Source organism: Canis lupus, chromosome 35, assembly GCF_048164855.1.
Source record: "Canis lupus baileyi chromosome 35, mCanLup2.hap1, whole genome shotgun sequence".
Classification (NCBI taxonomy): domain Eukaryota; kingdom Metazoa; phylum Chordata; class Mammalia; order Carnivora; family Canidae; genus Canis; species Canis lupus.
The window spans coordinates 18049449-18063775 of NC_132872.1; the positions used below are offsets into that span (position 1 = coordinate 18049449).

General features: G+C 37.3%; 1 protein-coding gene across 3 annotated transcripts in view; it reads left to right on the forward strand.

Annotated features, from left to right (window-relative positions):
- The window catches only part of CD47 (CD47 molecule), a 43712-nt gene extending 34802 nt beyond the window's left edge, over positions 1-8910 (forward strand). Inside the window, exons 8-11 of one of the 3 annotated variants that reach the window (XM_072812033.1) lie at positions 4596-4627; positions 6162-6186; positions 6772-6804; positions 8664-8910. In XM_072812033.1, coding sequence (XP_072668134.1) covers positions 4596-4627; positions 6162-6186; positions 6772-6804; positions 8664-8668 — 95 coding nt within the window. In that variant the 3' untranslated portion in view covers positions 8669-8910. The remainder of the gene's footprint in view (positions 1-4595; positions 4628-6161; positions 6187-6771; positions 6805-8663) is intronic. The other 2 variants (XM_072812034.1, XM_072812035.1) reach the window with 2 other exon arrangements.
- Positions 8911-14327: the final 5417 nt, after the last annotated feature.

The window sequence follows — 14327 nt, forward strand, 5'->3', positions numbered from 1 at the left end:
TCTGCATATGAGTGAAATCATATGGTATCTGTCTTTCTCAGACTGACTTCACTTAGCATTATACACTCTAGAGCCATCCATATTGTTTTTACTACTTTTAAAATCAATTGTTAGTAACTGAAATTAGCTAATTGTTTCTGAACTTCATATTTAATCTGCCAATTTTCAAATAACATATTTCTATGTAAGTTCTAATTTTTTGTATATAGCGGTAGGTGCTTTTACCTCATATGTTGTCTTACTTAAGCTAAAAATGTTCCCTATAATCGGTTTACATTAGTATCTTTTAGAAAAATTTGTTTTTTATTTAAGAGGTAAAGCAAGCTCTTAAACAGTTGGCAAAGTAATCAAAAGTTGCCAAATAATGGAGTAAAAAAAAATCCCAAGTTTCTGCTTTAGGTGGACTTTACTGTGTTTCCAGAAATTAAGCCTTGAGTTGTTACAGTCAGTTTTCCATATGACTTACATAATACTCTCAAAGAAATTTTACCTTTGTTTCTGAACCGCAGCTTTGGCTGACTGATTGATGAGTCTAATTTCGTTGCATACTCTTTGTCTCTATTTAGTTAATTTTTATTAGAGAAACCATTAAAATACTTAACTAAATCTCCCTATCTTTGGTTCACGTGTTCATAAGTCAGAGTCGTTTCCTCAGTGAAATTTTCTTAGTTCGTGACTCATATAAGTCCATAAAACACAATGAAGACTTCTCAGCAGAATGGTGTTCATTTGGTAGCTGTCAGAAGCCTCACATTATGAATGCCAATACATACTCTATTTTTGTTGAGTATTCTGTCACCATTTGTGTATTTGTGTAGTTGAAGATGACACTGCTGGTTATGTTGCTCCCTAAATGCATGAGAACAGCATGTGACCTGCAACATGATGTAGTATGAGATATCGTTGACTAATGGTCAGCTCTTGTTCTTCATATTCCTTATTATCTGCATCATCCTCCCTTTTTATTCCCATGTTCCCCCATGCCTTCCATGTCTGAAGAATGATATTCAGTAGAGTCACCAGTGGGTCTGGAGTGCTGACACAGGTGGAAATAGGCGTCATCTAAGTACCACCTCCTTGGCCTTACTCTCTCTTCTCCATAGTTTACATCCCAGAGCAGCCTGTGAAACTACTTCAATTATACACATACTGTTCTCACCTTAAAAATCAAAGTGAAAGTGAAATCCTGAAAAGTTCTCAATATTATTTTTTATTTATCATGGTTTAACATGTAAATATATCATGTAAGTAAATAATTTAGTCCAGTTTTATTGACATTTTGAGAATATTCTAAATTAACTTTCGAAATCAACTTGTCTAATGCCAGAATTCAGAGACACACCTTCGGTCAGTTGAAGGGCAAGAAGAGAAAAGGTACAGGAAAGTTGCTCTTTAGATAATGTGGTAGAATGGGAAAATTGTTGTGTTTTCCTTAGATAATCTGAATGTGTAAATACAAGTATATGTAACATTAAGGTTGCAAACTGTAGCATTTTTATCAGGAGGTAAAAATTGTAAATGTTTCCAAAATATATTTTACTCATCTCTGTTTTGGAAAAGCTTAATGAATGTGTCTTGACTTAAATGCAATAAAATCCTCGGGGCGTTCTGTGAGGGGTTTTTTGTCATTGTTGTTAAAATCCAAGCTATCTCTGTAAGAGTAAGTTAATGGCCCTATGAGAATTTTAACTTTTGTTGTTTTTATTATTTCCAAGTTTAAATTTGTAGCCTTAATCGTTACTTTAGAAATAAGATTTTAAATTTCATTTTCTGTGGCCTTTTTAAACCATGTTGGATTTCATTTTGTTACTGGAAGCATTTAAGTTTTGCAAAATAAAATGGGGGCTAGAAACAGTAACAATGTGAGATCATACAGAAAATTAAATAGGACTAACTAACTCACTAGTGTTAGGCTTGTTGTTTGTATGGGGCATTTATATCCATTATTTATAAAAGTCAATACTTGTTCATTTTTTTAAGCCATTATCACTTCAACATAAGTGCATATAAAATATTTTGTTACAGATCAACCTACCAGTAATCAGAAACCATATTTATCACAACATCCTAGTTATTTTAGAATGACATGGAATGTATATATAAAATTCAGTGATATTTTGTAGCCCATTGTTAGGGAGAAGTGAGTCTGATACCGGTAGGAAAAATATTCCTGAAAATTCAGAACCTAGAAATACATTGATGCAATGTGGTCAGATGTTTCAGGGAGTAAAAATCAAAATGAAACTTTATAGGGAGCTCATATGGAATCCTTAAGGCTTGTGGTTTAAAAATAAATAAATATATATTATATAAATATTCTTTATATAATAATAAGTATATAGGTATAATTTTATATAATATATATTTTATATAAAATATATATTTCATGCAATATATGTTCTATAAAATATATTGTATAAAATGTGTATTATATATAAGCATACATTTGTATAATATATAAAATATTTTATGCATATAAATATATATTTATGTTATATAAGATATATAAAATATATTTAGATTGTCAAATATATATTATAAAACCATATTTAACATATATATTTGTAATATGTTTTATATATATTTTAAACTATATATGTGTAGTTGTCGGTGCCTTAGGCCCATGGTAGCAGCAGATAAACCAGTTATTTTATCACATAGATCATATGCCCATATGGAAGAAGATTAACTCAAGTGATATTAACTTGTGCACTTTTGGGTTTTATACTATTATAGGGAGCACAGCTGATTGATATCCCTCTAAATCGTTGTTCTTTCTGGAGCTCTTTTTCAGAATGGTCTAGCCAAACTGTGGTGTTCCTTGGACCTAAGAATTGGAACTCAGAAACTATTCTTTTTACATGTTATTAAGACAGAAATGTAGTTCCTTGGCTTCTTTGGGAGGCTGCTAAATGTAACCCACCCATATTCCCAAACCATTTCACTCCATACTACTTATGTTTTTAAGACCTTATTTATTTTTTAAGTCATCTCTACACCCAACATGGGGCTCAAACTCACAGTCCTGAGATCAAGAATCACATGCTAGCTACACTGACTGAGCCAGCCAGGCGCCCCATTCCATGCTACTTTAAAAAGTGCTTTCCTTATTTGGCTGCCAGGACTATACCACTCCCCAAGTGCTTCTAGGAAGGGAGATTTCCTTTAAAGCCACACATGACACTAACAGAGGTGGGACTCTCCTGAGAGCTGGGACACAGCCAGGCCTCATGGGGGCTGGAACAGTAAGCAGTTTGGGAATCAGAAGGATCCAATGCCTAAGAACTGAGCCATCTTCTTGCCTCTAATAGGAGTTTTACTCAGTGCCCATCTGCTGGTTATTGAATTCCTCTCTGGTTCTTCCCCTACAAGCTTATCCTCCTCTTTATGCCCTCATCTTGTATTTTATTCTTGTCTTCTCACTGATAGTTTGTCTTACCTTTGTCTTTAAGCCTTGAGCTTTTCTCCCAGTTTGCTGTCTCCTGGTCACCTTTCTATCACCAACTTTCTGGTCTTCTTTTGGTTTCTCCCCTTCAGGCTCCAGAAGGGGAGAGAAACTTTGCAGGCTAGTCAGTCACTATGGTCTCTGTTTGAGAGAGCCTGTCAGTTTCTGACTAGTTTGTACATTGGCTGCCCTTGTGTAGGATCTCATTCCCATTGCCCATCAGCTTTGGAAACTTGATAGGGGTGGGTGGGGAGGAGTAGCAGTAAGTAAAGAACACAGAACACTAGAGCAGTTCTAGGGGCTTGCCTGAGTCTACTCTCAAGCAAACCGAGGCTTCCTTCCAACCCACAGGACAGCATAATTGACTCTCCTGTAGCATCACCCTCCTATCAACCGGCTCACACAATGTTGCTGGTTGATGCTTTTGTGTATGTAGGACTCATTCTGTATTTAAGACTGGCTTGAGCTGCTCTGGGACCTCCCTTGGTTTTTGTAAGGAAGTTCTCTCTTTTTTCTATGCAACTACAGTACTATTTTTTCCCTTTGCCACTTTCTTCATGCCCTACATTCCTTAATCTCCATTAACCAGTCCATTCAGAAGCAGTGCCAAGGGTAACTTGGAAAGCTGAGAAGGAATACATAGAGAAGAGGGTGATTGTGGCTAAAACTAGCTGCTTAGAATAATTCATTAAACTCAGAAGGATCTGAATATTTTCTTTAGTGTGTTAGCTATTTGAAGCTTTGAAAACTGGAAAGATGGAAGCAAAAGAAAAGACTGGGCTGCAAGGAACCAGAACAGTCAGCTAAGGACAGACAACGGAGTAGGGTGGAGATTGGTCATTGCCACATTCTGTTTACATTCTGATTGGGCTGAATAGGGAGGGGTGTAGAGTCCACAGTGAGGGGTGAATACATAACATATTTCACTAAGAAATGTAACAGATGGCTGATTTGGTGGAAATATAGCATATACAAATGAGAGAATGTAGCTGTTTATTATTTTATGTAGGTGGATTATTTGATCATTTTTTTCTATCAGTGCATATAATTATTTGAAATTAATCATTATGTAGTCATTGAAATGAAACATTATATTGCCTTGATTTGTTTAATTTATTCAGTTCATTTTCTCAATTTTTAATTATATCAGCTTCCAATCAGAAGACTATACAACCTCCTAGGGTAAGTTAAACTTTCTTAAAATGAATTGGGAATGATCACTTGATGGTTTTGAGTAAGGAATGGTAATTGAGATATTGAAGCCTTTTGCTCTCTGTTTAGTGGCATAACACAGATTGAGAGAATACGGAAGTCATTTCATGACTTTGCATGAATAGTTCCAACTCTATTTTAAAACATATGTTTGGTCATTTTAGTTGCAATAGGATAGAATCTGTGATTCCTTAAGATTGTGCTGATACCTCAAGTGACTTCTTACTTTCTCAGAACTGGAAAGTTCATGTGTAAGAATAATGGTTATTATCTCTGCTGAAGGAAGCGGATTGCAATATACTGCCTCACCTGTTGGCTCCATTTGATGTGCATATACAAAATGGTATTTCAGTCTTTAAAATGAGGGAGAGAGATTTATATGAAATTGATTTCATTGAAAATAATTTATAAAATGAATGTAGATCTCACTGAAACATATCTGTTCTGAATTATAATTTATTTCCCTTCTTCCCTCATTTTATAAGTATTTTTCTTCCTCCAAACAGTACTATAGTTTTCACTCTGCCTTGGATTCCTTAATAAGCTATCTAAGAAAATTCCAAGAAAAGGAGCAAATTTAGGAGATACACTGAAATGGATGAATGAGCACATGAAAAAAAAACCTGTGTAGAGACTCGTCATGTGACAGGCGTAAGAACTATTTTCTGGAAAGAAGATCTGGAGAGGTTGGGCAGACCCGGTGACTCAGCGGTTTAGTGCCGCCTTCAGTCCAGGGCCTGATCCTGGAGACCCCGGATTGAGTCCCACGTCAGGCTCCTCGCATGGAGCCTGCTTCTCCCTCTGCCTGTGTCTCTGCCTCTCTCTCTCCATGTCTCTCATGAATAAATAAATAAAATCTTAAAAAAAAAAAAAAGAAAAAGAAGATCTGGAGAGGTCACCTTTCTAGAAAGGAATAATGGTAGCTCTATCTGAATGCCAAAATGGAGACTCCTGTCTGTGGCAGGAAGTGGAGATTACATATACTCCTGAGTCCTGACGAGCCTCAGCAGACATGCCTTTTTTCCTAAAAAGATTGGTGCTATAGCTACAGTGGTCACCAACAGCCAGCAGTATTAAAAGTGCCTCTGTTGGAAATAATCCAACCATTGAACCCTTAAATCTTAACACATTTTCTTTCCTTGTTACTGAATTCACTTTGCATGATTTGAAAATGATTCTGTTTTGGTCACATCTCTTGCTTAACTCTTTTATTTGTTATTGTGTTGCTATTTATGTTTGCACTTTTTTGAGAAGTTAGAATTTCTTGAACTAAAAGAGGCAGAATGGATGGGAATTTCTGCATAGAAAAAATATTAAGACTAATACAGCTATTATTAAACTATTAGGTAAACTTGGCAAGTTTTGTTTTTCTAATCTTTGTTGCCTTGCTTTTAGACTGTAAGATTCACTCTTTATAGTTTAAATGTTAGCATATATAAATTTTAGTATAAGAGCACATGAACTAAGTTCCATTTTATGTAAATGTATTTTAAATATTTTCCAGAAAGCTGTAGAGGAGCCCCTTAATGGTATGTGGTTACTACAAACTTATATATTCTTCTTGATCCATTACCAGATCATAATTTGAACAGGCTCCCAAAGCAGTTAGAATGTTGTCCCTTGCCTTGACCCCTCTTTTCTTGATTGTTCAGAGTATTGCTATTGTAATGTTCTTACCTCTGAGAAAAATGCACTGTTCAGTATCCCTCCAGTAGTTGTTTGCACCGGCTAAGCAGTATTTGAGCAAGGGGACCATTGCCTTGTACTAGCCAAGATGAAGCATAACACCCCCAGGAGAGAAGAATCTCAATTAATTTCAGTTTCTCATTTATAAGTTTCAGATTCAGGCTGTTACCACAGAGTGAGACCCAAGCATCTCACTTTCTTTCTCCCTAAATCTAGATCTATGTTCCCAACTGAATTTGTTTCCTTTGTGGAGTCTGTGGGTATGATCCACAGGAAGGCTTCTGTAATAAAGTAATAGACTTAAAATTAATTTGGCTTTAGAGCTGTGGAATAGTTAGCATGATATTACTGCATATTTATTTATTTAGAAATGATTTCTAATTGTGGAACCTTACTAACTGCCTGCTTGGCTTGTTACTAATTCTTAGCATTTAAAGAATCAAAAGGAATGATGAATGATGGTAAGTATAAAATGCACCTACATTATAGATTGGTTAAAATATGAACGTTGAAAAGAAATCAAATGGCTTCTTGAAAGTATGCTCTTTTTTATATGTAAAAGGGACACTGTAAAATTCTAAAGGTCTGCATGTCTTGATTTATAAAACTTAAATCTACTCTTAAGAGTTTCAAAACAAGTGCTCTAAAAGCTGTAGGGTGTCACTAATCAGACCCTCCAGTCACATTGCTCATAGCAAAGAGAAATTAGTGCTTTTTAAAAAACATTTTTCAGCAGCAGCATCTGGTGACTGTAACTTTTAAATGCTTTTTATAAGACACATAGATAATCTGGCACCAACCTTGATCATCGTGACAGAGTTTCTCTGGTGCTTGTGTTGGGAATTTGTTGCATTTAATTCATAGGGACTTACTATCTGCTTTTCTAAAGCAGGATTCAGTTCTTTTGGGGGGCAGTTTTAAAAGAGAAATGTTCTGTCACTCGAGCTTTTGCTTCTTGTTTTGGAACTCTGGGCTAATTTCTAATTTTTACTGAATATTTCAAAGACATGTTTGTTAATTTTTAAAAGCCTGAGACACTGAGTACTATAAGTATTCATTTTGATTTTACTTTAAGATGCTGCGATACTTCAGTTCTGTTAACATTTTAATAACTATGTTTTTATCTTATCAAAAATTTCTTCATACCTGTGATATTTGCAGTTATTCTTTGATCATGTAGTTTGCTGTTTTACTGCTGTAACATCTGTGACCCACCTCCTCACCTCAATGGCAGAGTGCAAGAGGCTATATTCCCCTGAGTGCAATTAGTTTTTGCATAAGATTAAAAAATAACCAATCATATGTTGATGGACAAAGTTTAAAACAATGCTTAGGCCAAATTTCACGAGGAATCACAGAACAATTCCACTTTTGTAAGTTTGTGTCGTAGCCACAGCGTTTATCACAAAAATGTATGTTTTGTTTGCTGACCACACCACAACCCTCCTAAAAGAAGAAATAAAATAAAAAAAAAACTGTGGTTGGTAGGAATAAATTAAGTGACATTTAAAAAAAGAACTGGTACCTGGAATTGTCGCAGGGTTTGTCCATGTTTACATTCTCATGTTTTATTTTTTAATTTCTTTGCCCTTTTCTTACTGTGGTGTCACTCTTCTGTAGTAGTTTGAAGAAATGAAACTCCTTTTCTCTGTTTTCAGAAAACTGGTGTAAGAACCTTGAATGCCTCTTCTTTTTGGAACCACTGTATCAGTAGATATAGTAGTTTTTGTGTGTTTGTAGCACACAAAATCTATGACGACCTTTAAAATTCCCTTAATTTTGCTAATATTTAGCTGTTTAGAATTTGTTGGTTTAAAAAGAAAACAAAAACCTGTGTCTCTGGTGGGCTTGATGCTCACGGTGTATCTGCCTCGTCAGTAAGTTTCAGACTACCACTCTAGTGATCACAGTGCCATTTTCTCTTCCACTCACACCAAGTCAACGTGTTTATTTCACTTATATCAAATGAATGATACGGGTCTGAAATGAATGTGATAGAATATTATTCTGCGATCAGTATCATTTGCTTTGAAAAATCAACTTCTCTTGGCTTCTCAGCTAACCCAGCAAACTGAGATTATCAGACTGTTGACTTTTATTTTCACTTGGCATTAGCCTTTTACTTACTACAACTAAAAGGGCTAATGAGTTGCCAGTTTTATGTCTGTGACCTTTGCAAATCAAAGATTAAATACTTTTTCTTTATTTTTAGATACCTTATATGTGACAATTCCAGTTTTTTAAAAAAAAATACATCAACTTGTTAATGCATAGAAAATAGACATAAATTACAATTATATGTTCGTTTTCAATTTTCCAGAGTAACTGAAGTGAAGTGATGGACTCTGATTTGGAAAGTAGTAAGACGTGAAAGGAATACAATTGTGTTTGAGCACCATGGCCTTGATTCACTGTTCAGGAGAAGAAAACAAGAAAAATAACTGGTTCTCATCTGTGGGAGAAAGTAAATCATTGACCCTGAAATGATTATTGTTACAGTTAAGTTTTTATTCAAAGCATTTGTAACTTAGTTAATAAAAGAATTATTATCTGTGTTGTGTGCCCAATTGAGATCCAGTTTTTTGTTGTTATTTTTAGTCAATTAGGGGCAAGAGTAGAGTGGCCAACTTCCAAGAATGATGCCTTTCAGATCCTAGGGCCTCTTGACTTTAGGTCACCAGTTTAAATTGGTTCCAGGTGAGACTTACCTGGTGCTACGCCCTCGTGGTTTCCCAGAGAGGTCTGGGAACAACAGTGGCTTCCATTGAACCTTAGCAAAGTTAGGTTCGCAGCCACTTTGGCAGTTACAGCTGCTGGTGTTAGCTGAATACAGTTTCTACCAGTTCTGGGTCAAGGAAATAGCAAATTTAAGTACAGACAGGAATTTACTTGGGAACATCTTGAATGCCGCCTACATGTGATGCGATACGGTAGGAGATCATGGTCTTCATTCTTGGGGGTTGCCATTCACACATTCTTCCTTCGACATACAGTGTAATGAATCCTTTTCAGATTTAGGGTAATTTTACTGATGGATGTGTTTTTCTTTTATTCACACAACCCTTTAAGCCCTGTCTTGTCCTCCTGTTATTTGCTTCTGCTGTACAAGATGTAGCACCTTTTCTCCTCTTTGAACATGGTCCAGTGACACGGTACATCATTGCAGAAAGGAGCCAGACTTATTCTCAGAGAACTATGTTCACACTTTTCAGCAAAAATAGCGATGGTTGTAACATATGTATTTCCTTCCTCGGATTTGAAGGCACAATCTACAGTGTTTCTTCACTTCTTTTCTGATCTGGGGCATGAAAAACCAAGATTGAGATTTGAACTATGAGTCTCCTGCATGGCAACATACTGTGTGTCACCGTCAGGCCAACAAGCCCGCCTTGTTGGTGGTTTCGTTAGCGTTGTATCTGTGTTGCATGATAAACACTCATCCCCTCCCTCCTGTAGTCCTGCCTCCGTAAACCCCTTACTCTAAGATTGGAAAGTAAAACAACCTCCCCCCCCCCATTTCCTATCCCTGTTAGAAGAAAATTAACATTCTGACAGTCGTGATCGCCTGGAGTACTTTTAGATTATTAGCTCTCATTTTCCTCCTTTGTGTGTGTGTGTGTGTGTGTGTGTGTGTGTGTGCACATGTATAAGATAGGCACATGCATCTTCTGTATGGACAACAGTGGGGTACCTACAGGAGAGCAAATGGTAATTTCATGCTTTTAGTAACAACATTAAAAAAGATCTTTATTGAGTGGGATTATATTTGATGCAAATATTTGATCACTTAAAACCTCAAAAACTTCTAGGTAATTTGTCAAGCTTTTTGACTGCTCACAGTACCCTCTAAAAATACTAGTAACTCTTCCTGTCTGTGTAATAATAAGACCTTTGTACCTGTAGTTAAATTACTAATAGTTACTTCTTAGTCCACTGAATGTTCCCATGTGCCTCTTTTATGCCAAATTAACTGTCATATTTCATGTTGGGACCAAGTGGTTTGCCTGTGGCAAGCCTCAATTTATGACCTGCTGATGCTTCTCAGAAAACTAAGCAAACCATGAAGACAGCCCTTCTTGGGAAAAAAAATACACATTTTCTTTCCTAATTGTGTTGCTGTCCAAAATATTATCCTATGTCGAGGGAGCTGTATTCCTTTATATAAATCTGATGGCTCTTGCTGCTCTTTTTCCCTCTGAAAATATTTATATTTTACTAATATTGTTTGTTACTTTAGAAATCAATTTTGATGAAAGGAGGAGAAAAGCAGATGAACTTGAAAAAGATCCAGATACCTATTCTCTATTAAGAAAAAAGTCAGGCATGAAAATCTTTATAGTAAACTTTTTTATATATACTAAAGTTGTACCTTTTAATATGTATTAAGCTCTCATTTATTTGGGGTTCAGGCTTGGGACCTGCCCATCACCCTTTGTGTTCTAATGCTGCCTGTCTTTTGAGGCACTCACTGCCCTAGACGACGCACAGAGATGGCAGGTGAGATGCCAGGTGACATCAGCTCTTGCTCTTATAAGCTGTCAGCTACTCTGGAAAAGGGATCATATCAGCAGGAGCCCCCTTTCTTGGGCATCACTGGGCCAGTTCCTTCTCTCTAAATCAGACTTGCAGTGGCTCCCAGTCTCTTGTCACATCAAATTAGAACTGTTAACAATGTCTTGAGCATCATGTCTCTGCCCCCCAGCTTCCAACAACCTGCTGTTTACTCCCAATTTTTGCCATTAACTCTCCCACTGGATTCTATTTATGGTACATCTGCTGGTGCCACTTGTCATTTTTGCAGCAATCTTTACATTTTTGGCCAAATCCGATTTTCCATCTCCTACAAAATCTTGCCCTCCATCCCTCCATCCCGTCCTGGCTGTCATCTGTAGCCCTGCCCCCACCCATGCAGCTGCCTCTCTCATCTCTTACAAACACCTTTCTCACTCAGTCCACCATGTGTGTCTGCTGACTTCTGTCAGCTTTGTTTTTTTGTTTTCTTGTCTTCTCTCAATTTTGAAATTCTGTTATGGCAAGAGCTTTTCTCCCCCCATCTTTCTCTTCCTGCAGTGTTTTGCATACATGAGGTGTTCGGTACATAAGTTGGATGATTGAGAGTTAACTGTATGCAGATTCCCCACTATTTTCAGTAGAGTGATCTAGATTTCTTTTTTGGCAAATTTCATGTAAATTTGAAAACTTTAAAAGGTGATTTTTTTCACCTGGAAACTCCAGGTCCATTTTGTTTAAATTTCTGAGGTCAAAACGAAAATAATAGGGCTATCCCAAAATTTGAGAGTATTGCTCATTCCAGGATGTTACAGTCAATTTAATAAATGGCCAGCCGAGTTGTGATTTGAGTTACTAAAGCTCCAAAAGTGATAAGTTTACTACTCCTCCATCTCATTAATTAAGAATCAAGGTCTATATCACCTTCTAGATATTTTTTTTCCTAAAAGGGGTATTCAAAAACAGATCTGTGGAATGTGTTCATGGAAATACATACTCCTTTATTTACCTACCGTCGGAAACTGGAAAAATGATTGTTGGGCAACCCTTTATCTTTTTATTATGTTTTATTTAATGGAGAGTTTGTTTAGAGATGTTAGTTTCACATGTGTCAAATTTTCAAAATCACTAACTGCCATCACCCACTGGGGTCCTTTATTTAGTCATTTTCCATGGCTAATAGGGATAATCCAGGTAACTTTTAAGAGATAAGCAGTGAACAGGAAGTTTCCTGCCTTTGGCTTTTGACAGCTCTTACTTATCATTTAAGACCAGCTTTCCCATAAATTTAGCCTTTTGAAAAAAAAAAGAGCATTTGCAACAAGCTTCTCTATAAGGCAACATCAGTGGAATCTTAAAAGTGTTGTTATCAGGGTTGGTGAGAGAAGGAAACATTTCTGTTTTTATTAAATGGAGCATTATTTACAAAAAGCCATTGTTGAGATTTAGGTCCTACATCATATAAATATCCATTAACCATTCTAAATAAAGAAAACTCCAGTGTTGCTATGTGCAAGATCCTCTCTTGGGGCTTTTTTCCATAGCAATTAAAGGTGTGCTATTTGTCAGTAGCCATTTTTTGCAGTGATTTAAAGACCAAAGTTGTTTTACAGCTGTGTTACCGTTAAAGGTTTTTTTTATATGTATTAAATCAATTTATCACTGTTTGAAGCTTTGAATATCTGCAATCTTTGCCAAGATACTTTTTTTATTTAAAAACATAACTTTGTAAATATTACCCTGTAATATTATATATACTTAATAAAACATTTTAAGCTATTTTGTTGGGCTATTTCTATTGCTGTCAAAGCAGACCACAAACACATTTCTAAGAAATTTAGTTCATTTTCATGTTGTCCGTATTCTAGGTAACAATGCAAAAGATCACTAAAAATATTAACTTGTAAATTATTTTTTAAAGTATATTAGCCAATAAGTAAACTTTAAATTGAAGCAAAGTTTTAACTCAGTTTTAAACAAGTCCGTCGGTGTTGTGTTGAATTTTCCCATGGTCTCATGTCAACATCACATGAGAAGGCAAGAGCCCTGGGTTTCTGGTCCTGGCTATACTGCTGACTAGCAGAGAACCTCGGCAAGCAGCACCTCCCCGCATCTCGGTGCCCCTCCTCACCTGTAAAGAGAAACCTCTTCCAAGACCAAAATGTAAATTAAAATAGTTCTCCATTTTAATTGGTTGTCAATTAGGACTATTTTGATTACGAGTGAAAGAAAACTTGTATCTAAGAAAAATGGAATTTAGTGGCTAATATAACTGAAAATTCAGGTGCGTGACTGGATCCTGGGCCTCAAAACGGTGTCCTAAGGATCCATTGTCTCCCCAGCTCTCAAGCTAGCTCTTGCCTGCCTTCTGAGGTTGCCTGTGATGGCAAAATAGACAATTGCGGTCCCAGGCGCACCTGCTGCCAAGGTCAGGAAACATGGGAGGAAAAAAAGAGTGCATCTCTCTCTCTCAGTAGTCCTGTTCACCCCATATGCACCTCAGTGCTGTGACTGGGCCCTGGGCCTCTCTGTCTCACTCACCGATGCCAGGCATCTCTCTGCTCCCACTGAGCTGGCCTGATGCCCTCATCTAGCCTGGAATGGAGATTGTGGGTGCCATCCCGGGTGGGGGTGGGAGCCGAGGAGAAGTAAACTTGAAGCCAAGTCGGGATTGTTAGCAGATGATGAGATGTCATTAGATTTTCGAGCACAGCATTCCCAGTCAGCACTGCATGCCTCGCAGGTATGTGCTCTGTGATTCTGTGTTATATGTGTGATTGTAGACTATTTGGATGGAAAATAATATTTGGCAGCAAGGTACCACCTCATTTCTTACCACATAGGCAATTTAGTTTTTTATGCATTTATGAGGACTTTTTCACTCTCAGCAGGAGTAACTAATGGAGTTCAGAAAGCATTTAAATGGCCTACCTCCGCTGAAGGCTGCTCTGGGCAGCACGGAGCTGTACTCAACCTGATTAGGACCCCCACGGAGGCGGCGGCTTCCAGATGCAACTGGATTTCATTTCTGTGCGGCGCCTTTCCAGCTCAAGGCTTCAAGTTTGACAGCTTTAGAAAACACTGGATTATGGTAACACCATCTATGTAGGACATGATTTCACCAGTAGCTCCGAGACTTGAGCACCCCTGACACTGTTGGTGGCAGCAGCGAGGCTGTGCCAGGACTCTCCAGCCAGCGTTTACTTGGTGTAGCTAAGCTTCAAGCTCAAGCACCCATCCACCCAAAGTGGCAGGGGAGGGGGTGGTGGGTGCTTAACCCTGAGTTACGGATCATTGGATGATTGTTAATGGGAAGACAGCGCTGCTGACTGCATGGAAGGGACAGTGGACTTGCTCCTTGGAACCGCACTTTCGAAGCCCCCTGTTCCTGTTGGCAGTCATTTGACTCGAAGGCAGCATTTCAGCTCTGATAATAGGCAGTTCTGGAGGACCGAGTAGCTCTTCCTGGTCTGGA